The sequence below is a fragment of the Rhinichthys klamathensis genome, unplaced genomic scaffold, assembly GCF_029890125.1.
Source record: "Rhinichthys klamathensis goyatoka isolate OS25496 unplaced genomic scaffold, OSU_Roscu_1.1 h1tg000096l_1, whole genome shotgun sequence".
Classification (NCBI taxonomy): domain Eukaryota; kingdom Metazoa; phylum Chordata; class Actinopteri; order Cypriniformes; family Leuciscidae; genus Rhinichthys; species Rhinichthys klamathensis.
This window is the reverse complement of record NW_026606635.1, coordinates 22,501-48,891: the sequence shown is the minus strand read 5'-3', so window position 1 is coordinate 48,891 and position 26,391 is coordinate 22,501. Positions and strand designations below refer to the sequence as shown.

At 37.0% G+C, this 26,391-nt stretch overlaps 1 protein-coding gene across 1 annotated transcript in view; it reads right to left on the bottom strand.

Annotated features, from left to right (window-relative positions):
• The window catches only part of nell2a (neural EGFL like 2a), a gene marked incomplete at its 5' end in the record, with an annotated part of 99,667 nt that overhangs the window by 57,218 nt on the left and 16,058 nt on the right, over positions 1-26,391 (bottom strand). Inside the window, 7 exons of the mRNA XM_056252580.1 lie at positions 9,937-10,065; positions 10,731-10,836; positions 13,301-13,392; positions 18,297-18,399; positions 22,719-22,847; positions 24,547-24,629; positions 24,710-24,782. Coding sequence (XP_056108555.1) covers positions 9,937-10,065; positions 10,731-10,836; positions 13,301-13,392; positions 18,297-18,399; positions 22,719-22,847; positions 24,547-24,629; positions 24,710-24,782 — 715 coding nt within the window. The remainder of the gene's footprint in view (positions 1-9,936; positions 10,066-10,730; positions 10,837-13,300; positions 13,393-18,296; positions 18,400-22,718; positions 22,848-24,546; positions 24,630-24,709; positions 24,783-26,391) is intronic.

The following is a 26,391-nucleotide window of genomic DNA, read 5'->3' as shown; positions in this document are numbered from 1 at the left end:
GCACTCATGGGATGAAGGTTTGACTAGTTAGTATGATGTCACTACACCCTCCTTCTGCTCCATCTCTTTCTCAATCGATGGCCATTAAGAACAAGTGTTATTTATTAATTTAAAAGGATGTTTCTCAACAACTAACCTGTGATGCTTCTACTAATGATCCAGTTCGCAGTCATTAAGACCCACTCGAACACATGCAGTGGATCTAATGTCCTTCCTGGCCCTTAAATAATTAATGATGTTTGGCACGATGACAAACACATGAAAAGGTGGCGTTGACGACTAGTCCTCTGAAAGCGTGACTATAGTCTCATTAACTCACTCTCACAGCCAATAAATCACGCCACTATCTGAAGAGCTTCTCTGGCATTCGGAGGCAAGAGCAATAAAGTGAATAAACTTCCCGCCGCCGCAGCGAGTGCGAATGGACTCTGGCAGGCCGTATTAATCCTAATGAATTGTTTTGCCTCGTATAAAGCGCTCTTTTAACAGAAAACGAAGCTGTGCGACTCGTAGAGCGGCCGATTCCCGTCCCGCGAGACCCGAGGAGAATAGACTGACAACAGCCTCTCGTTTGTCATCAGAACACAGCTCTCCGACAATCCCACATGGTGATCAATTCCCATTTACACCGCAGAAGTCTGGAGTTCAGGGAGGAAAAAAGAGATAAATCCGGTTTAAGATACTAGATGGAGAACAGTAGGAGCTTTTTTAGCTGGTCTAAACTGATTGAGCAGCAAAAACCAGATCAGACCTGCAACTTTAGCAACCGGTTTAAGACGGATAAGACTATGAATAGACTATGACTATGAAAGAAAGCAATAGCAACTTTATATATATAGCACAATTAAAACAACACAAGAGCCAATGTGCTTTACAATGTCACACAGAAATAGAAGAGAGAAAAAAGCATCACATACAGTGCTTAGCATAATTGAACGCACCCATGCTAAAGTTGACTAAAAAGAGAAATAAAAAATCATCTTTTGGAAATTGATCTTAATGCTTTAATTTTAAAAATGAGGAAAAATCCAACCTTTAAGGACACCAATTTTCTTTGTGAATGAAAAATGTATCATAAATAAATAAATGTTCTTCCTAAAAATACAGGGTGCATAAGTCAGGACACCCCTGTGTTAAACTCCCATAGAGCGGCAGATTTTTATTTTTCCAGGTTTTCCTGCTTGAATGTTGATTATTTTCCTCATATTCTCCATTGTTGCGGCTCCTCTCTTCCCAGTCTGTCAGTAACGCTCTGTTTACTTCCTGTCTCTATGAAGCCCCTCCTTCTGAAAAGCACACTGTGCTCTGATTGGTCGGCTGGAGCAGTGTGTTGTGATTGGCCAAGCGCTTCTCGTGTGTTTGGGAAATGCCCCGACCCTTTCCATAACCGCCACACTACTAACTAACTCAACCAGGCCCCGCCCCTTTATTCTGCGCATTAATTATTATAATGAGGAATATTGTGACGTGTTCGTTCCCGGAAGAAACTCAAGACTACAGAGTTCAGGAACAGACACTGATATAGAGGACAACTGGATGTTTTCATGCTCAAACAGCAACACTACACACTAAAGACAGATAAAGATGGAAAAAACACTTTAAATCTGCTCTCTATTCTGATGTTTCCGGGTGTTCAGCCCTACAATCTTCCTCAGCGTCAGCTTCAGCCGCCACGCTCATCTCGTCTAATTACATTTGGGATTCAACTGCACTTTTACAGTCAGCGCCAATTACCCCCGATCACATACAGTCATTTCCTGCGCAGACCTGCAGGAAATGACATCGTGCACGAGTTCATGCCGCAATCAGCCTGTCAGTTAATGTACATGCTGCTTTTGATATGTCTCATTTAAATGGCTTGAATAACTGCAAATTAACAAGGTGAACTCGAGCCTTCACAGCGTCAAGGACATCCAGCTATTCTGCGGGTTTGAATGGATTGATCATGTGAAACACACTGCAGATCTACTACAGCTCAAGAACTTTATTTCAATCATCGCAGTTGTTTTAAAAACGCCGGATTTCTGAAGGATCATGTGACACTGAAGACTGGAGTAATGATGCTGTTGATCACAGGAATAAATTACACTTTACTATATATTCACATAGAAAACAGCTGATTTAAATACTAATAATATTTCACAATTTTTCCTGTATTTTTGATCAAATAAATGCAGCCTTGGTGAGACTTCTGATCTACTGTAACTCCCAGTGAAAAGCATTAAACGGCTCCGTCTCGGTCTGGAATAATGAGGACACTCTTCGCCCTTCAGTCTCTCTCTCTCTCTCTCTCTCTCATGACTGAAACCTTTATTATGCGCCAGAGCAGCGTGAATCGCGCTGAGAACAGGCTTTTCTACAGGAGCTGGGCGTGTGTGTGTGAAAGAGAAGCTGTAGGAAAGGGTTCAGTATTCCCTCGAGCTCACGCCCTACAACATCACGCATGAAATATTGAAACGGGACTGATCTCATCAGCACAGACGTGTGCTATTTTTATCTTGCCAATGCTCATGACGCCTTTAAAGAACTATGTAGCGCTTCTTGAGAGAGACTCCGTCTGCATAATGGAAAAAGGGAAACGTGTTCCTGAATCTCCGGACGCTGGAGATCGCCGGGCGACGACGGGAAAGTTGCGCCTCGTGGTGTTTGGGGATTTTCAGTAACTGTAGATGAAATGCCACAACAACATCATGGGTTTAATATTATGTGAAACAAGGCGTTGGATTTGATGATATTACATACGGCCTGATTTTTGACGTGTGTTGTACGTTTATAAAACAAAACGTTGTTCTAGTACAGTAACTACAGTAATCTGTCTCACCAATCTCTCTCTATATATATAAAATTATTTATTTACTAGCAACTTTTAAATAAATCTTAATAAATACAAAGAATTTACATGAAAGTATATATACAGTATATATATATATTAAAAATAAAATTAAAATATTAAATAAACTATATATATAATAAATGACGGGAAAATATATGAAGTGAAAATGCTAGCTTTAATCGGCCGATACCAATTATTGGCGGATACATCGGTGCATCTCAAATATATATATATATATATATAATTTATCATGATATATATACACATATATATATATATATATATAAATTATAGCAATAAAACAAAAGTAATATTATATATATTAGAGATGCACCGATGTATCGGCCAATAATCGGTATCGGCCGATTAAAGCTAGCATTTTCACTTCATATATTTTCACTTCATATACTATATATATATATATATATATATATATATATATATATATATGGTTATTTGCTTGTTTATTTATTAATATTATATATTATATATTACTTTTATTTAAACTGTTATAATGTGAATTTAAATTAATTAATTATAAACAGTTTAAAACAATATTAAATATATGTTTATTAAAGTATTTTATATGTACTGAAATTAATTTAATATTTATATATATATATATATATTTTAAATACATGTTGTGAAATAAATTAAAATCCATCAATAAATACACATTTATTAATAGGAATTAATGTGAATTTATATATATATTATATCACCAATATCTAAATTTATAAGAAAATAATCAAATAAGATAAAGCAACTTTAATTCCTAAAGTATTTCATTCACATGAGGGTTATACAAAAAATATGCATTACCATATATTGATCATTTGTAATTAAATTTCTAGCAAAAACCGAGATTCTAATATCTCCATGATTTCAGTCGTACCGCCCAGCTGTGAAAACAATGTTTATTGTATTAAACAACCAGATTTATGACACTAAAGGCAGATATTCTCCTCCAGGTAATGATGGAAACCTCAGCGCCAGGTGTTTCAGCCTGACCAGCAAGGTTAAAAAGAAAGAGGTGACAAATGAGTGTGGAAGTGGGACACTGCTGGTGTATCCGTCTCACCAGCCAGCGTTTCTGGGTTACACATGGCCTTTTTTATTTTTCCTTTCTATTTCAAAACACATCCGTGCTTTGATTTCTCCTCCCGCTGTTCCCCTTCCCGTCGGAGGGTCGAACTAGATCGGACAGCGTCCAGGGGTGTGTTTCCCAAAAACATCGTTAGCCAACTATGGTTTGAAAATCAGTGCGGTCCGGGGTGTTGTGTAAAGAAGTGTGCTATAATAATGGTTAGGCCATTGGACCCACATTTCCCCATGGACACCCTTTTTTTTTTAAGGAATTTGACATATATATATACAGGGGTTAAATTTGGATTTAATCATGTGTGGGGTCTCTCACTAGGGGATCCAGGGTATTTAAAAAAAAAAAAAAAAAACATTAAATGGCACTTTCTGGAGAGTTTTGTGCAAAGAAAATATAGAAAAAAGTAGGTCTAGCAAGTCTTATATTTCTGTAATTCACACAGATCAAACCCAAATATGCTGACTGAATAGATTGCTAGTTGAGAAACACTGCTTTAATTAATGTTTTTATGATGACTTTGTGAACTAAACAGCATGAGCCGTCTTCCAGCTGGCCAGTTATTTGGTAAATTTCATTCTGTAACATACAGATCTGTATTATGCTATAGTTTTTGATAGTGTTATGCATTTCTTACAGATAATCACGATGATCATTGCGTTTTTCTTACCGAATGTGGTAGCTTTATGCAATTACAGTTTGTCTATAAGCTTTTTTTTATTTATTAATGCCGACAGTAAAATGTTGCCAGATATTGCTACGAAAAACAAGCAAAACAAAACAAAACAAAATAATAATAATCCGAAATAAGCTCAAAGCTTGTGTTTTGGAAATAAGATTAATATATCACTAACCCTAACATGCAACTTTCCACTTTAATAACTTCCTAAAGTGTCACATTAAATCAGAAAAACAGGTCCAGGAGACGACTGCCACCTTTCCATTAGTGGATCTGGCAACCTGTAATGAAAACGTGAACGACCAATTTGCAACGATATGGTTTAGGGAAACAGTCGTGACTCGCTAGTGGATTTCTCCAGCGATGTATCGTACGGCTGTAGCGAAGCGCGAGTTACGGTGTTGAACGGGAAACACACACTCCTGAGCGTCTCTCTCGCTGTTACCCTGAACATTGTATAAGCATTAGTTTCATGTGTCGCTGAACGGGAGCGTAAACATCACATCCGTTAGATTTTTTCCCGAGTCCTTCATATAAACAGAGTCCCGCGGGAACGTTTAGGCAGAACCGCGCGTCGAACTCGCTTTAAGCCGCCGTGTCTGATAGCATCTTTAATTATTCACATCCGCCTGGTCTTTGATAATTACCTGCCCGGCCGAGCACGTGAGCACCGGCTGGGTCATCCGCACGGGTTTATTTTTAGCCGGCGAGATGAACAGGTTTCATTAGAGATCCGACTGATGTGCGGGGAGGTGATGTCCCCAGAAACACAGCCGGAGTCATTAGACATTCAACAAAAGTAGGCCATCCGAAGCTCGGCTCGCTCGGCTTTGAGAGGGGAAAGGAGGATGAGGAAGGTGGAGGGGAAAGACATCGATGACTTACTCACACAGCCGAACGCAATAGCAGCCAATTAAGATGCCAAAGCAAGAGAGGAATCTGACGGATTCTAGTCGTGCATCAATAATGCCGCTTGGTTAATTAGTCATGAGCGTGAAAAAGAACACAGATAAGGGAGAATTCTTTATTTTTAGAGCTGTCAATCAATTCAGAAATGTCACTGAATAAATTATAGAATAACAAGATATGATGATTAATTAGTCAAACTAGTCGCATATCAGTCTGACAGATTATTTTGTGCTTTCTAGATGAGAAAAGCATCAATATATCGTTTTGATTTCATATTCACACAGTGTTTTGTTCATGAATGTATACATGAAACTTCACTGTGTTTCAGCGGCTTGCGTCGCGAGCGCTAACAGCCGACTCGCGTAAACATGGCGGTCGGAAAACTCTTTATTGCTGAATTTAAATGCTATTTATTACATTTATATTATAATATGTTAATAGCGTATTAATATTATAACACTTATTATATATTTATATAGTATATTTGTTAATTTTACTGTTAATCGACAAAAAAAATATTAAAAACCAACAATTTAGCAATCCCTAAAGTAGTAAAATCAAAAAAAAAATACACACACACTATAAATATATATGTGTGTGTGTGCGTATATATATATATGTGTGTATATATATATAGATATTTACGGTATATATATATACTGTAAATATCTATATATGTATACAAAATAATCACATATTACATGTTGGCTCACATTAGCATCGTATTGGAAGCATTGAAATAATTTCCTCTTTAATGATGACCAATGTTTTATGTCAACATTTGATTCTGCAGCATTTTAACAAGAGAAAAATCCAATTATCACATGAAAAGCCATTATACACATGTCCTGGAATAATAATGTATATCCAGGAATATTAAAATCAGCCGGCAGCTAAATTCCTGTTCCTCATCTTTCTGTAATTATGATTCATTTCCCGCAGCGTGAGCGCATGTAAATGTCACGCGTGTTCTGCAGCAACTCGGCCTGGAAAGGAGCGGATGATCTGTCCGATCCGCTGACCAGGGGTCAGTTTCACCGTTAGACAACTATGGTCACAAGTTCTGTCGTTATCAGTCGGTTAGCGAGTCGGTGTTTCACGAAACCATCGTTACAACGAACATTCGCAAACAGTATCGCAGAGGAGTGTGTGTGAGCGACAGCATCGCAGAGGAGTGTGTTTGAGCGACAGCATCACAGAGGAGTGTGTGTGAGCGACAGCATCACAGAGGAGTGTGTTTGAGCGACAGCATCACAGAGGAGTGTGTGTGAGCGACAGCATCGCAGAGGTGTGTGTTTGAGCGACAGTATCGCAGAGGAGTGTGTGTGAGCGACAGCATCGCAGAGGTGTGTGTGTGAGCGACAGCATCGCAGAGGTGTGTGTTTGAGCGACAGCATCGCAGAGGTGTGTGTGTGAGCGACAGCATCGCAGAGGTGTGTGTTTGAGCGACAGCATTACAGAGGTGTGTGTTTGAGCGACAGCATCGCAGAGGTGTGTGTGTGAGCGACAGATCTCGACCTGCGGTTAGAAGCAGTTTCTAGTTTGCATGACATGTGGACTCAATAAATCCTGATCTTGAGACAAATAATCAAGCTGACATTCAGTGCAATCTGTGTCTGAGAATACATACAAATAATAAATAAATAATAATAATACGTTTTATTTATATTGCGCCTTTCCAGAGCTCAAGGACGCTTTACAATAGACAAGCAACAGTAAAGTCAGTGGACAAAGACAGCAGACAAAACAACAGGGTAGGTAGATGACAGTGGTACAAAAAAAAAAAGTACAACTTAGGAGTTATGACATTCAGAAAATAAGTGAGTTTTGAGCATGGATTTGAATTCAGAAATAGTGTTAACAGAACAGAGTGATCGGGGGAGAGAGTTCCTCATTTTTGGGCGCTACAACACTGAATGATCTGCCCCCCATCGAAACAAGGCGATGCCGAGGGACGACGAGAAGGCTAGAGTCGGAGGATCGTAGGGTGCGAGTCGGGGTGTAGGGGTGGAGCCGGTTACAGAGATAGGGGGGAGCCAAGCCGTGCAGAGATTTAAAGGTGAGAAGGAGAATTTTGAATTTAATACGGTAAGCCACTGGAAGCCAGTGAAGATCATGCAAAACTGGAGTGATTGTGCAGAACGCTTGGTATAGGTGAGTATTCTGGCAGCAGGGTTTTGAATCTATTGCAATTTGGAAATGGAGCTAGCAGATAGGCCAATGAAAAGTGCATTGCAGTAATCGAGACGTGAAGTGACAAATGCATGGATGACAGTTTCAGCGTCTGAGATACTGATGAAGGGACGGAGCTGAGCGATGCGGCGTAGATGAAAGAATGCTGTTTTAGTGATAGATTTAATGTGAGAATGGAAAGATAGAGAGAAGTCAAAGATTACACCAAGATTTTTAACAGTACTAGATGGTTTGATATGAGAGCCAGCGAACTCACAGGTGAAGTTAGTAGGAATTTTGTTAGTGAGTGACGGAGGTCCGGTAAAAATAATCTCAGTTTTGTCCATGTTAAGTTTTAGAAAATTTGAATGAAGCCAATCTTTTATTTCATGCACACAAGCAGAGATGTTTTCGGTTGTGATGGATAGAGTCGATGTACAGGTAGTATATAATTGAATGTCGTCAGCGTAAAAATGCTAATTAAAACCATGACGGCGGAGGATCTGACCAAGAGGTATTATATAAATTATGAATTACAATGGCCCTAGAACGGATCCCTGGGGAACACCTTGCTTTAGGGGGACAGTAGATGAACGGAAATCCTGAACTGAAATGTAGAACTGTCTACATTTCAGTTCAGGAAAGAGCAAACCAAGAAAGAGCAACACCAGAAGTACCCACATCCGAAAGGCGAGAAATGAGTAGTTGATGGGAGACCGTATCAAAGGCAGAGCTGAGGTCGAGCAGTAGGAGCATAGACAGAGAACCAGAGTCACCAGAGAGAAGCAGATCATTGAGTACCTTAACTAATGCAGTTTAAGTGCTATGTAGAGGGTGAAAACCAGATTGAAGAGGATCGAAAAGATTATTTTCGACTAGAAAAGACTGAAGCTGGGAGGCAACAGTACTTTCTAGTAATTTAGCTATGAATGGTAGATTTGAAATAGGACGATAGTTAGATAATACTGAGGGATCAAGGTTATTTATCATGTCATTTACATCTATAAGTTTGTCAAGAGATTTAAAGTGTAGTGTGTGAAGAGTGCGCATGTGTGAACGAGCTCTAGTGTGTAAGAACGAGCTGATGAGTGAATCTGGAAATAAAGCAAAATAACTGAGAAAAATGAGAATTATTCCTCAGATGCATGTGTGCGAATTAACGCGAGATGTTTTGCTATCAATCAATCTCATACAGATTCATTAACAGTAGTTATTACTCCTCCATCTGCGTGACATCATTAACCAACGCGGTTGAACGACCAATTTGTGACAATATGGTTTCGGGAAACAGTCGTGACTCGCTAGTGGATTTCTCCAACGATGCATCGTACGACTGTAGCGAAGCTGCGAGTTACGGCGGTGTGCGTAATGACCCGTCCTGACTCTCTGTGGTCATTAAAAATCCCAGGATGTCCTTTGGAAAAAGAGTAGGGGTGTAACCCCGGTGTCCTGGCCAGATCTGCCCAGTGGCCTCTGTCCATCATGGCCTCCTAATCATCCCCATATATATATACACTGATTGGCTTCATCACTCGGTCTCCTCTCCACCAATGACCTGGTGTGTGTTGTGCGTTCTGGCACAAAATGGCTGCCGTCGCATCATCATCCAGGTGATGCTGTACATCATAGATATCCATAATAAAGGCTAGATGTCTTACGGCGGAGTCTCTATCGTCATCACCGGCGGCCATCTTGTCACAGGCAAGCTTTCTGGCGGGCTCTGTGGTGCCTGATGTAAGATGAGCGATCAGCACGAACACAAATACTCTTATTTCGTTGAAATCTTGACGGATTTACAAACGGTTTGGTTTCTTACAAACGTTATTAACGTGGCTATAATTCTGGATGATTATTTATTCATACACTTATTATTCATAAGTGTGCAGTGTCATAACTACATCTCTGACGTTTATAACAAACCAAACCGTTTAAAAATCGGTAGAAAATTGAGCAAGTTATGGTTATTTAAAAAGTACATACACCATTAAAACACAATGTTACGAGTGAGCGAGCTGCCTGTGGCAAGATGGCCGCCAGGTGCGGACGTCGACCTCCATTGGCCAGCAGCGCGGACGAGACATCTAGCCTTTATTATGGATATCTATAGTTTACATTGGTGGTGGCTGAGGAGATTCCCCCCTTCTATGTAAAGCGCTTTGAGTACCCAGGAAAGCACTAAATACTGTAACGTATGATTATTACGGGAACCCCCCCCCCCCCCCCCCCGGTTGATTGACGGCTCACCTTCGCAGAAAGCGCTGTCCTCGCGTAGCGGTCGAAAGCCGTTCTTGCAGTTGCAACTGGCGCCGGCGTCCAAGTTCACGCAGGCCGAGTTCTCCGCGCACATGTTGTCCTCGGCGCAGAAGTCGTGACCTTTAACCCCAGATAGAGGAGTTGGTAACACTTTACAATAAGGTTCATTAGTTAATGTATTAACTAACATGAACTAACCATGAGAAATACATTTGGGTTACACTTTATTTTAAGGTGTCATTGTTACAGTGTAATTATATATTTAATTACTGAGTAATATTAAGCAACTACATAGGGTTAGGGTTAGTTGCATGTAATTATGCTTAATTTACTGTTATGGTAAGTACATGTAAAATATGTAACAAGGACACTGTAAAATAAAGTGTTACCTACATTTGTTACTGTATTTGTTAATCTTTGTTAATGTTCGTTAATAAAAATACAGTCATTCATTGTTTGTTCATGTTAGTTCACAGTGCATAACTAATGTTAACAAGATTTTAATAATATATTAGTAAATGTTGAAATTAACATGAACAATGATTAACAAATGCTGTAGAAGTGCAGTTCATTATTAGCTCACGAATGTTAACTAATGAACCTTATTGTAAAGTGTTACCGAGGAGTTGGATTTATATTGATGAATTTATGCTACTAGAAACACTGAACCGCTAAAGGTCAGCCGAAGGTCAAACTAATCACACCGATCATTGTATTTTCTGTAACAATCAGCAACTTTTAAAAGAGGTTTTCCCGCACAGAATGAGCCAGATGTTGTGACGTACCTCTGCAGACTCGGCAGCATCGGTCTGTGAGTGAGATCTGATCCGCTTCAGCACAGGAGAGCTGGGGACAGTCTTCAGTGTTCGGGACTCTATGCATCGTGTGATCCTGAAATAAATCATAAATAATATAAAAATGTGACTGCATTGAGTTCTTTTACGCAACATTATGTCGAAATGCCCGTTATTGGCAAGAGTCCCTGTACGTCTTAAATGAGTAAAGTCTTAAATGACCACTAAGAGTTGTGAGAACATCGGATACGTGTCTGTTTTTCATGGTGATGGAAAAAATAATGAGATGCGAGGAAAAAACACTTTTGCGTTCCCCGTGGAAACTTTGTGCTCGCTTGCAAAACTAAAAAAGCGAACGCAAAGTTTCTCGGGGAACGCAACACATTTCGGGGAACGCAGAAGCATGTGTTTCTTCCTCCCATCTCATATTTTTGTTTCATCACCATGCTCCTTTAGGGTCAGTCAGATCCACGACAGGTCTTAAAGTGACAGCAGCCTAATAAACCTGTTTATTAATGTTAATCACGATACAATAACTTGCAGCTCTTGGCTGAATAACTTTTGTAGATTTAATAAGGATTAATCTATATATTTTGCCAGAGCAAGCAAAAATCTGACCTGGCCTGAAATAGAAAAAAATCCATTGAAATACATGTAATCGATTGACAGTACGTTTATATATATATATATATACAGTATATATATATACAGCTGAAACTCGGAAAATTAGAATATGGTGCAAAAGTTCATTTATTTCAGTAATTCAACTTAAAATGTGAAACTAATATATTATATAGACTCATTACAGGCAAAGTGAGATATTTCAAGCCTTTATTTGTTATAATTGTGATGATTATGGCTTACAGATATGAAAACCTTTTCACAATATTCTAATTTTGAATTTGGGGTTTTCATAAGTCGTAATCCATAATCATCAAAATTATAACAAATAAAGGCGTGAAATATCTCACTTTGCATGTAATGAGTCTCATTCATGAAACACGAGCAGAACGAATTTTTGTGTAAATCGTGTGTAAAGTGGTTCTGACGTAAATTTTCGGATTCATTAAAATGTTCGTATTTTCCAAATGTTGTTGGTACACAAGAAATCTACACCTGCTCCCAGCCACGCGTTAATAGTGCGCTTAACACCCGAACGTTTTGCTCATTAATAAGGCTGCATTTTAATTCACCTTAATCGGGTACATATTTGCACAGCGTTTTGAAAAAAATATTATATATAGTAATTGCATACGGTTTTTCTTATTATGAGAGCCAGTAATATCGCAGATGCTATTACTGGCTATTAATGGAGTTTCATCTGTTAATCGAACATTCCCAGAAGTGAGAAGAAAATGGTTCGACATTAACAGATGAAACTCCAGTAACTGCATTTGTAATATGCTGCCAAGCTTCCTTTTATTTTAGGACCTGATACGCCACTATGCACGCTTGAAAATAAAATGTGGCGTTTTGAATGAACTTCTGATAATAAAACTTCAATTTCTGCATCTGAGAATTTTTTTTTCATTTGCATTCATGTCATAATATGATGCCCATATATAGTTGTCAGTCGGATATATGGGCGGGATTTATGGTAATTGAGAATGAGCGTGCACGCGCGTCCCATTTACGACTGATTGGAATTCATTAACACACACACACATATTTCACTATGACATCTGACGTTTACGAAGTATTTGTGAATCAGGAGATGAGTTTTCGGGAAGGTCTCTTTACGCGAAAATCACTCTCATATTTACTCGTATATTTACGAATGTTTCATGAATGAAACAATGAGTCTATATAATATATTAGTTTCACCTTTTAAGTTGAATTACTGAAATAAATGAACTTTTGCACCATATTCTCATTTTTCGAGTTTCACCTGCATATATACAAAATACACACACACACACACACACATATATATATACACTTTATAATTTCTAAAACATTAAATATATTTGTTCAATTAAAATATATATTTTTTAAATATAAAATTTTTATTATATACATGTATATATTTATAATATTTTTATAAAATATTAAGGGTGTCTATATATTTGATGTTTATATATAACTTAAATATATCAAATTTTAAATAAAATATAAAATAAAATCTATATTATATAAATAATTTTGCATGTATGTTTGTACGTATGTATATGTATATATATATATATATATACACTTTATAATTTCTAAAACATTAAATATATTTGTTTAATTAAAATATATATTTTTTAAATATAAATATTTGATTATATACATATACATGTATATATTTATAATATTTTTATAAAATATTAAGGGTGTCTTTATATATTTGATGTTTATATATAACTTAAATATATCAAATTTAAAACAATATATAAAATCAAATCTATATTATATAAATAATTTTGTATGTATGTATGTATGTTTGTACGTATATATATATATATATATATATATATATATATATATATATACATACATACATACATACATACATATTAGTATTATTATTATTATTTTATGTTATACCAATACAGAGGAGCAGTTGTAAAGATGTGTACCCTGCACTCAAACAGCTGGCAGAGTCCAGAGGGATGATGAACAGCACAGCGCAGTCCTTCCGCCAGCGTCTGCTCCGAGAACAAGCACATCGCTGCAGAAACAACCAAACAACCATAAACAAACACGCTGATACACTCCTCCATATGCACACACACCTGCAGGCGGCCGTCCGGATACTGATACCAGCATATTATCTACTGCTTTGGGTCCAAAACAACATTAAGGCTCGTTCACACCAAGGAACCATAACTATAAATATATCCGTCTAAAAATCTTTCTAAATATAAAAGAATAGCACAGCACAACTATAACGATAACAGCACAGAAGAACAATATCGTTGCAATCACTTTCAGAGCAATTTAATGAATGATAAAAACATTGACAGCCAATCAGAATCCACTGAGCATTTAAAGTGACAGGCGACGAAAACTGCAGCACTTATAGAACGATATCGTGCGCTGGTGTGGACGATTATATAGTTATCAATCTTGGTGTGAACGAGCATTTAGACCCCATTGACTTTCACCAAATGGACAAAAAAGTTTAATTTGTATAGTGCTTTTACAGAAATTCATATGTTTTTTTAATGCCTTAATGCCTCACATGGAGCAGTCTAGAAACAGGTGATGGTGTCGTTTACATTTGGAGATGATATAAACCATTAAGCAAATGAGATTTACTTTATGTAAGTTTTGAGTCTGACACATTTTCAAAATATCGTATTTTATGATCCATAAAAGAACTAAAGTCCTACACGTTGTCATGATTAAATGATGAGAATTTTTTCTTGCTGAACTAAAACTGTCCTTTTAAGCTCACTTTACATTGTTATTCAAATGAAAGTTAGAGTTTGAATATTTGGAAACTTTCAAACAAAAGCATGACGTGACTCAGCAGAAAACCCAAAATGAAACCTGGAGCTGAACAAAACCACAAACAACGATGATTACAAGACGTCTGAGGCGATAATTGCTCCCAGGACAGCAATTATTTCCTCATCTGACTTTAAATACGACAGACTAAACGCCACGAGAACCTTTCTTAGAAATTAAATGAATCGTTTCTGCTGTTTGCTACAACAATAACCAATGATTCACTGAAATCATGTGTGTTTTTGAGAAGAGGTGAGCTGTTACTTTACTAAGTAAGTTTTCTTAAGCAAATATCTTCTCTTATTTAGAAAACAATCATCATTAGGCATTAAACACACTTTAACAGTAATTACACTGAGAGAATTGTAGTAGATCATGCATAAACACTATATTATTTAATTGCAGATGTGTGTTTTTGTTCAGTGTTTTGTGGAAGAAACGAATGTACACACAGTCGGAGATCGACACGAGCCGGATATAGCAGCCAAAACGTTCAGGAGAGAAAGATATTCTCCAGAAACAAAACCTGAGAGACGCTTTGACCCAAACGGCCACAAACACTCAGAACGACAGCGAAACCTTTATACATATCTGATGAAAACAATGTGGGAGCGCGTGTCAGCTAAATTACCACAGATGAAAAAATACTCACAAATTAATCTTTAATGTTTATTTTGAGGGAAACGTTAAGCTGAAGATCTGAAATGGAGTTCAGGGTTTTACTAATTATTAGGATGGAAAGTTAACTAGTCCTGCTAGCTTGTAACTCAGTGCTATATTTGTAGTACTTGTTCTGAAAGTCAACATGAAAGTGTGTCTGCAGCCCATTTTTACGCCGTAATGTGATTTATTTTCAAGTAAAACAAGATGTTCAATAATAAAGTCCTCAGAAATGAAGTGAAGTGTAAGTTCTGGCAGGTCACGCTAGTCAAGCTCGCATCAGTGACTCTCAGCTGATCCTCTAACTATAGGTATACGACGCCTATCACTGTATACATATATAAGCTCCTCCTCCATCATGTATAAGCTCCTCCTCCATCATATATAAGCTCCTCCTCCATCATATATAAGCTCCTCCTCCATCATATATAAGCCCCTCCTCCATCATATATAAGCCCCTCCTCCATTGTATATAAGCTACTCCTCCATCATATATAAGCTCCTCCTCCATCATATATAAGCCCCTCCTCCATCATATATAAGCTCCTCCTCCATCATATATAAGCTCCTCCTCCATCATGTATAAGCTCCTCCTCCATCATATATAAGCTCCTCCTCCATCATATATAAGCCCCTCCTCCATTGTATATAAGCTCCTCCTCCATCATATATAAGCTCCTCCTCCATCATATATAAGCTCCTCCTCCATCATATATAAGCCCCTCCTCCATTGTATATAAGCTCCTCCATCATATATAAGCTCCTCCTCCATCATATATAGTTACCCTCCTCCATCATATATAAGCTCCTCCTCCATCATATATAAGCCCCTCCTCCATTGTATATAAGCTCCTCCATCATATATAAGCTCCTCCTCCATCATATATAATTACCCTCCTCCATCATATATAAGCTCCTCCTCCATCATATATAAGCCCCTCCTCCATCATATATAATTACCCTCCTCCATCATATATAAGCTCGTCCTCCATCATATATAAGCTCCTGCTCCATCATATATAATTACCCTCCTCCATCATATATAAGCTCGTCCTCCATCATATATAAGCCCCTCCTCCATCATATATAATTACCCTCCTCCATCATATATAAGCTCCTCCTCCATCATATATAAGCTCCTCCTCCATCATATATAAGCTCCTCCTCCATCATGTATAAGCTCCTCCTCCATCATATATAAGCTCCTCCTCCATCATATATAAGCTCGTCCTCCATCATATATAAGCCCCTCCTCCATCATATATAATTACCCTCCTCCATCATATATAAGCTCCTCCTCCATCATATTTAATTACCCTCCTCCATATATAAGCTCGTCCTCCATCATATATAAGCCCCTCCTCCTTCATATATAATTACCCTCCTCCATCATATATAAGCTCCTCCTCCATCATATATAAGCTCCTCCTCCATCATATATAATTACCCTCCTCCATCATATATAAGCTCCTCCTCCATCATATATAAGCTCCTCCTCCATCATATATAAGCTCCTTCTCCATCATATATAAGCTCCTCCTCCATCATATTTAATTACCCTCCTCCATATATAAGCTCCTCCTCCATCATATATAAGCTCCTCCTCCATCATATATAATTACCCTCTTCATCATATATAAGCTCCTCCTCCATCATATATAAGCTCCAGTCCTCGTCCATCATATATAAGCTCCTCCTCCATCATATATAAGCTCCTCCATCATATATAAGCTCCTCCTCCATCATATATAAGCTCCTCCTCCATCATATATAAGCTCCTCCATCATATATAAGCTCCTCCTCCATCCCCCTTCTCTCATCAGTCAGCATTTGGAATTCTGATTCCCCTTGAATCAGAATAAATTCTCGAATTATATTGTACTTTAAAATCTTAAATTAATGATATCTGCAATACATTGATGTTGATTCTGTAGTGTTTTCCCCTAAGGAGGGTTATCGTATCATATTTGACGATAGTGTTCCTGAAAGAAATATGTTTACATATTCGTAAACAGGAAGCAGTTTTGCAAAACTGTTAATTTAACTTTTAATGTGTTGCATCGTTAACATTAATTGCATCATGTATATCATATATATAATTTTATAATATGTATAATTTAATATTATCATCATGTATATCATATATATATAATTTTATAATATGTATAATTATAATATATAAAATATATATATAATATTATAACAATAAGACATTTTAATTAGAGCACTATCTACTGGATTGTATTTTTTATTATATAATATTATACTTATATAAAATTATGTGATTTCAGTTCATACATAATAAAACGTGAAATATGATATCATGATAGTATGTAAAAAAATTGTATATTTAGTCACCCTGATATGTTTATGTAAATATATGCAAATTAATTTATGTAAATAATAAATATTCATTTACCGTATATAAAATTAACCAGGTGCAACAAGCTGGAAAAAAATATTTAGATGTTTTTATGTTAAAACAATGCATGCTTGGTTATATTTTTACGTAATATTTCATTTATGTGTGGTGTTATATTTAAATGTTTTGTAACTTTGCGCTGCTCCCATGCTAAGGCTAACTCAGGCAGGGTTCAAACGAAGGGGTTTTTGCTGCAGAAATGAGCGCTAACTCAGAAATTAGCATGGATATCAACTATGACTAATAATACAGCAGGGTCATCTTCACTTCTTAATTATAACTGAATAAATTAGCTGTGACGATAATGACCCGTATCAAAACACCGGCTCATCAGACGAGGGTAACGCAGTTATTCCTCAGTATTGAACATGGGGACAGAATTACAGACTGTATTTTATATAGTTCATATACAAAAAATGTTTTGTCTATAAAGTGGCTCGGGATGTTTAAAATGAAATATGCATTTGCATAACCCTCATAGGGCTGCGTGTTTATTGGCTTGTGATAAATAATTGATTTGAATATGTAAATGTGCTGCTTGACACCTCTGGAGACGGAGTGTGGGTGTAGCTTAGCAACACAAGTGTGTGGTCAGCTGTTAGGCAACCCTGTGAAGGAGGTGTAAGGAGTCTGAGTGTGTGTGTGTGTGTGTGTGTGTGTGTGTGTGTGTGTGTGTGTGTGTGTGTGTGTGTGTGTGTGTGTGTGTGTGTGTGTGTGTGTGTGTGTGTGTGTGTGTGCGTGTGTGTGTGTGTGTGTGTGAGCGTGTGTGTGTGTGTGTGTGTGTGTGTGTGTGTGTGTGTGTGTGTGTGTGTGCGTGCGTGTGCGCGCTTGTGCGTGTGTGTGTGTGTGTGTGTGTGTGTGTGTGTGTGTGCGTGCGTGTGCGCGCTTGTGCGTGTGTGTGTGTGTGTGTGTGTGTGCGTGCGTGTGCGCGCCTGTGCGTGTGTGTGTGTGTGTGTGTGTGTGTGTGTGTGTGTGTGTGTGTGTGTGTGTGTGTGTGTGTGCGTGTGTGTGTGTGTGTGTGTGTGTGTGTGTGTACTCACAGAGGCACTCTTTGCAGCAGGATCCTGACACATACGCCGGGGTCGTACCATCAGGACACTCGAGCGGGGGACACACAATCTTCTCACAGCGGACGGTCCCGTTCTGCAGAAGTGCAGACAGTCAGTCAGTGCTGGTGGGTCTAATGGTGAGAGCTCAAATAATGCTAAAGGTGTTCAACTACAGTCAAGATGTCATTTTGTTTAGTTTGCTTTAGTACAAGTAGAACTGCAACACAATGATTCCTGCAAGAATGACCCTGATTTGCTAAACGATTCGATAAAAAAATTAGCTAAATGATTCAGAAAATGATTTGGTAAATGAATTTTTAAACGATTGCCGAAATGATTTGCTAAACAATTCATTCAATTATTTGCTGAAAGATTGTCTAAATGGTTCACAAAATGTTTAGCTAAATGATTCGTTAAGCGCTTGGCGAAATTATTCGCTAAATGATTTGCTAAGTGTTTCGCTGAATATTGCATTGAATGATTCATTAACAAATTGCTGAAAGATTCTCTAAATGATTCACAGAATGATTCTATAAAGGTAAAGCTATAGCTATAACGATCACCGTAACTATAATATAATATATTAATTAAATAATTTTTAATGTTTCACTAAATGAATAACTAAATAAATCAGACTTTTGAATCAAACAAAGCTTTAATTTAATTTAATTTATAGTTGACTTAATTTATAGTTAATTTATAGTTTAAGGCAAATAGTTGACTTATTAAAAAAAATTATCAAATAGAATTCAATAAAATAATAATTTTATTATTTCACTGAATTCTATTTGATTTCATTTTTGAATAAGTCAACTATTTGCCAATGGCTTTGAAAAAATAAATTAAATTCAAGATATATTTCTTAAAAAACAAGTCGTATCTTACACAATTTAACTGACGTTGTTTTAATGATGCATTTCAGTAATGATAATTGACTAGAAGATGAGTTTAGTTACTCTGTGACATATAGTGCGTATATCCATTTTTCATATTTTTCCGAGCCTCACAGAGTCTGCAGGAACTCTCGTCTCCCTAAAGCATGACATCCGTCACTTTAAGCCAAATAAAGATAATGTTCCTCCACACACATCTGGATCCGCTGGTCGTTTCGCCTGTCTCATCCGAGCCGGCTCCACAGACCGAGAGCACAGTGTGTTAGCACACATCGAGCGCATTAGAGAGCAGCTAGCGACTAGCGTCTGTCACAGGAGCACAGGGACTTCTAAAGATAGGACAGAATCCCTCCGTCTGTCACTTTGCATTCGCCACAATATTCATCTTACTCGCGGATAATAAATGTATAATGAGTGAGGAAGAAAGATGAGAAACCTTTCAGCGTGTTCCCTTTGAAACGATACACATCCGTGTTTACATTAGCCTCGCTACACGTTTAAGTGGAACGCTCTGTTGCGTCTGACCTTTGAGACGACATGCAAATCTCGCTGCCTTTCCCAGTGTTTACAGAACAAGCACACCGCTAATTAGCTAATTGCACACTGCTTGATTGGGTGTGCGCTGCTTGATTAAACGCCATTCAACTAGTAAAGCTTGGTTTGTAGACGACATGAACATTGCCATGGGATTTCACACGTTTTTGTTTATGAATATATGAAGCGTTTTCAAGCACAAGATGGCGCTACTTAGCACACTAGCTAATTAGCTAGACAGAAGAATTGCTAATTAGCTAATAGCAATTCTTCCTTGGGCTTGTATTTTGTTGGGCTTGTATTTTGTATTTTCACAATGAGGTCTGTTCGCACCAAGAACGATAACTATAAAGATAACAATAACTATAATAACTATAATGATAACTATAACCATAACAACTATAACTATAAAGATAACTATGACAATAACCATAACCATAACTATAACTATAATGATAGCTATAACTGTGATAGCTATATTAAGCATAACAATAACTACAATGATAATTACAAAGATAATTATAACTATACCAATAACTATAACGATAACTATAATAGTAACTATAGCAATAAATATAGCAATAACTGTAATGGTAACTTTAGCAATAACTATAATAATTTTAATGATAACTACAGATAACTATCATGTAGCAATAACTGTAATGGTAACTATAGCAATAACTATAATAATTTTAACGATAACTACAGATAACTATCATGTAGCTATAGTTATAACTAGCAATAACTATAGCAATAACTGTAATGATAACTATAAATATAATGGTAACTGTAGCGATAACTATAACGATAACTATAATGATAACTATTGCAATAACTTTAACGATAACTATAATTATAACTATAACTATAATGTTAACTGTTACGATAACTATAATGATAACTATAACTATAATGTTAACTATAGCAATAACTATAATGTTAAATTTAATGGTAAGTGTTACGATAACTATAATGTTAACTATAGCAATAACTATAATGATAACTTTAACGATAACTATAATGGTAACTATAGCAAAAACTATAACGATAACGATAACAATAATGATAACTATAACTATAACTATAAAGATAACTATAACGATAACTATAGCATTAACTATAACGATAACAATAATGATAACTATAACAATAACTATAAAGATAACTATAACGATAACTATAACGATAACAATAATGATAACTATAGCATTAACTATAACGATAACAATAATGATAACTATAACGATAACTATAGCATTAACTATAACGATAACAATAATGATAACTATAACAATAACTATAAAGATAACTATAACGATAACTATAACGATAACAATAATGATAACTATAACGATAACGATAACTATAACTATAAAGATAACTATAACGATAACTATAACGATAACAATGATAACTATAACGATAACGATAACTATAACTATAACTGTAAAGATAACTATAACGATAACTATAACGACAACAATAATGATAACTATAACGATAACTATAAAGATAACTATAACGATAACTATAACGATAACTATAACGATAAAAATAACAATAACGATAACTATAACGATAACTATAACGATAACTATAACGATAACTATAACGATAACAATAATGATAACTATAACGATAACTATAACGATAACTATAACGATAACAATAATGATAACTATAACGATAACTATAAAGATAACTATAACGATAACTATAACGATAACTATAACGATAACAATAATGATAACTATAACGATAACTATAACGATAACAATAATGAGAACTATAACGATAACTATAACGATAACTATAACGATAACAATAATGATAACTATAACGATAACTATAACTATAACAATAATGATAACTATAACGATAACTATAAAGATAACTATAACGATAACTATAACGATAACAATAATGAGAACTATAACGATAACTATAACGATAACAATAATGTTAACTATAACTATAACGAAAACTATAACTATAACTATAAAGATAACTATAACGATAACTATAACGATAACAATAACGATAACTATAACTATAATGATTACTATAACGATAACGCTAACTATAACAATAATTATTTAGCGTCCACACCAGCACATGATATCGTTCTGTTTATTATAAGCGTTGCAGTTTTTTCAAGCTCTTTAAAGCCGGATGGATTCTGATTGTCTGTCGAAGTTTTTATCGTTCATCATCTGGAAAAAAAATCATTCTGAAATCGTTCATCCATACCATTATCGTTATAGTTGGACTGTGAACTTTGCTATTCTCTTAGAGTTAAAACAATTTTTGAAACTATATGGTTCAAAGTCATCATAATCCTTGGTGTGAACGGTCCTTTAATCCATATTTCTCATGAGTAAATAACATAATGCAGTCTTTGCAATCGTTCTACCGTAGTATAAACCATAGACTGTGTAAAATCCGTATGTTTCTGAAGAGCATTTTTGAAGCCCAAAGTGGGCGGAGCCGGCCGTCGCCATCTTGGCCGCGCATCACTCCCGGATAAACGACAGTGTGCAGCGAGGCGGATTAGCTGAGGTGACGTGACGCTAACACACAGCAGACAAACGGCTAGCAGTGACATCAGTGGCAATCCACCTGTCACTCAAGTGGCCACGCCCTTAATTTGCAGAACTTTAAGGCTTAACATTTAAACGGATGAGTTATAAAAAAATTCACTCCCCTCACAGTCGCCATGAAGGGCAATATTAGCTATATAGACCAAACACACTTTATGCACCAGGCTGTAAACACATTTTTTACTGCAGTAAAGTTGAGCATTTTAACATGCGGGTCTATGGGAATGACTCTCTTCTGCAGCCGGTCTCTAGTGGCCAGTGGAGGAACTGCAGTTTGAGTCACTTCAGTGTTGGATTCAAGAGAGAGACCAAAGGTTGCCGCTTGCTCGGTGTAAACGCTCTTGCAGCAGCTCCAGCATTGAGGCGTATATCAGTGTTTGACTCACCGAGCACGTGCAGTTCTTGCACCCGTCGGTCCACGTCTGCTCCTCTCTGTAGGTCACTCCCTTCACGTGACACGTTCTCTCGCAATAACACGAATCCAGACCTTTCATCTTCTCCTCGGCCAGAGACAGCTGAGAAGAAAAGCACCCCACCTCACCCCAATTACACTCCATTTCTGGCAGAAAACAGATGAGCAAACGCCCGTACTTGATTGATCATTTGCGATCGGCTGTTTGCATTTTTCATTAAGCCGGAGTTATTTGGACACGCTCGATCAGAGGAGTTTCTCCTCATCAGCACCAGAGTTGTGTGCAGTTGGCAGCTGTGAGTTATTACAACAACATAAACAAGCCTTTAAATTCATAGCACAGACGCAGCACAGATGTTCCCAAAAACTGGGCTCCGATTCATCTGTCAAACAAAACCAGGAGAAATGTGCTGTGTTTACTGGCAGACCAGGACTGAGACGTTCAGTCGAGTCGAAACACTTTCCAAAAGAACCAAAGAAGATCCAGAACTATAATTATTAGATTTAAGTTGGAACGAAATTGGTACGTCAACTGCTGTAATTGTAGCTTTTTATACATTTTTCAGTATGACTTTCCCATAAATATGTTCATATACAACATATGGAATATATACAGCTGAAACTTGAAAAATTATAATATATTAGTTTCACTTTTTAAGTTGAATTACTGAAATAAACAAACTTTTGCACCATATTCTCATTTTTCGAGTTTCACCTGTAGAATAAGAGCAAACGTGTGTTTTGGAGCGACATGACTTAAAGGATTAGTTCACTTTTTAAAAAACTTTTGCTGATAATTTACTCACCCCCATGTCATCCAAGATGTCCATGTCTTTCTTTCTTCAGTCGAAAAGAAATTAATGTTTTTGATGAAAACATTCCAGGATTTTTCTCCATATAATGGACTTCAATGGTAGCCAAACGGTTCAAGGTCTAAATGACCGTTTCAGTTCAGCTTCAAAGGGCTTTAAACGATACCAGACGATGAATAAGGGTCTTATCTAGTGAAACGATCGGTCATTTCAAAAATAATAGAAAGTTAAAGTTTTATAGGCACAAATGCTCGCCTTGCGAACTCTCCTGTTCGAACTCAGTTCATCAAAATGAACGAGTCAATGACTTCGAGTCATGGACTCGTTCATCAAAAGGAACGAATCTTTTTCGAGTCATGGACTCGTTTCATCAAGAATGAACGAATCTTTTTTCGAGGTCAATGACTCGAAAAAAGATTCGTTCATTTTGATGAACGAGTCCATGACTCGAAAAAAGATTCGTTCATTTTGATGAACGAGTCCATGACTCGAAAAAAGATTCGTTCATTTTGATGAATGAGTTCGAACAGGAGAGTTCGCAAGGCGAGCATTTGTGCCTATAAAACTTTAACTTTCTTATTTATTTTTGAAATGACAGATCGATTCACTAGATAAGACCCTTATTCATCGTCTGGTATCGTTTAAAGCCCTTTGAAGCTGAACTGAAACGGTCATTTAGACCTTGAACCGTTTGGGTCCCATTGAAGTCCATTATATGGAGAAAAATCCTGAAATGTTTTCATCAAAAACATTAATTTCTTTTCGACTGAAGAAAGAAAGACATGGACATCTTGGATGACATGGGGGTGAGTAAATTATCAGCAAAAGTTTTTTAAAAAGTGAACTACTCCTTTAATGCAATAAACATGACTTAATTTCAAAACAAAATTAAATTTCTCTGTTGTGTGTGAATGTGACCGTCGTTCCGATTCACGTTCCAGCGGATGAAATGAAAATAAGACCATAATTCAGTGATTTAGAGTTCGTCACCTTGCTGGAGGTTTTGGCCAAGATGTCCTGAAGCTCCATGATCTTCTGCACGAGTCCATGAAAGTCGTTGCAGGTCGGACAGGCTAAGACAGAGACGTAAATGAGATACGCTAGTCATCATAACGGAAGGACTAAACCAAGTTTAGTAATTAACGGCACGTACTACGGTTGAGGTCCGGGCATTGTGTGATGAATCCTTGAGGCATTACAAGGATCTGAAGGTCTTGCATCACTCCCTGCATGGAAAACACACGGCCATCAGTTCAAACCATAGACTGTGAGAAACAAATATGTCCGACTGTCCGTGACGTCACCCGTAAGTTTCTAAAAAGCGCTTCTGAAGCCCAAAGTGGGCGGAGTCACTCCCGGATAACGGGTTAGCTGGATTAGCTGAGGTGACGAGACGCTAACACACAGCAGACAAACGGCTAGCAGCGACATCAGCGCCAATCCACCTGTCACTCAAGTGGCCACGCCCATAATTATGCAGAACTTTAAGGCTTAATATCATTTAAACGGATGAGTTATAAAAATATTCACCCCCCTCACAGTCGTCATGAAGGGCAATATTAGCTATATAGACTAAAACCAATTTTTGCACCAGACTGTAAACATGTTTATTCCTGCTGTAAAGTTGGGCATTTTAACATGCGGGTCTATGGGATTGACTCTCTTCTGCAGCCGGCCTCTAGTGGCCAGTGGAGGAACTGCAGTTTAAATCACTTCCATGTTGATTTCGAGAGAGACCGGAAGGTTGCCGCTTGGTTCAAACACACATTTAGATCAGAGCAGAGATGAATCAGGCACATTCATTACATTTAATGACACTTTGCATGGCATTAAATAAAATTGAGAGAGTTTATTCAACAAGCACTTAGCAAATGAAGACCTTGAGCTGCTCTAATAAATAACGCGCATGCAGACGTTCTGACCCAAAAAGAAAAATGTGCTCGGTTATTAACATGGAAAGTAAGGAATTCCCCTCAATACAGTCACCAGTCCTTCAGCAGTGCATTATGGGTAAACTCCTGATGGAGGTTCTGAAATTGTGGCTTTTAGATGTTCAAGGCTGCTTTTATTTGCTCGGCAGAATATGAACAGAAAGCTTAAAACACTATTAAGAGAGCAGAAGGACAGACGCGGATGAGCCTGACCTTTTCCCAGGACATGTTCTCCGGATTAGCACCTGTTAAGCCATATTGCTTTTCTCATAGTTTCGATTTGCGGTTTATATTTAGAGGTTTCTATCCCCGTGTCGAATCAAACTTGCACATTTTATTCAGGATTCAGTCCAACTGATGCCGGATGCCATGTGGAGATTATCCTTTATTATAATCAGCATGATCCGACCGGAGGTGTGTGAGTGAAATTAATGCAAAACACCAGTATGTCAAAAGCAACACATTGACAGCTTCTAAAACGTAAACATTTATGTTTCATAAAAACCTGTATGTTTCTGAAGTTGTCAACACATCAATATTAAGAGTCAAGGACGCAATGAATTGATCAAAAGTGACAGTAAATATATTTATTTTTCAAATAAATGCAGGTTTTTTAACTTTCTATTCATCAAAGAATCCTGAGAAATAAAATGTATCACGGTTTACACACAAATATGACTGTTTTCAACACTGATAATAATCATAAATGTTTCTTGAGCATCAGATCCTCATATTAGAGTGATTTCTGAAGGATCATGTGACACTGAAGACTGGAGTAATGATGCTGAAAATTCAGGTTTGATCACAGGAATAAATTACACTTTACTATATATCACATAGAGAACAGCTGATTTACACTGGAATAATATTTCACTATTTTTACTGTATTTATGATTAAATAAAA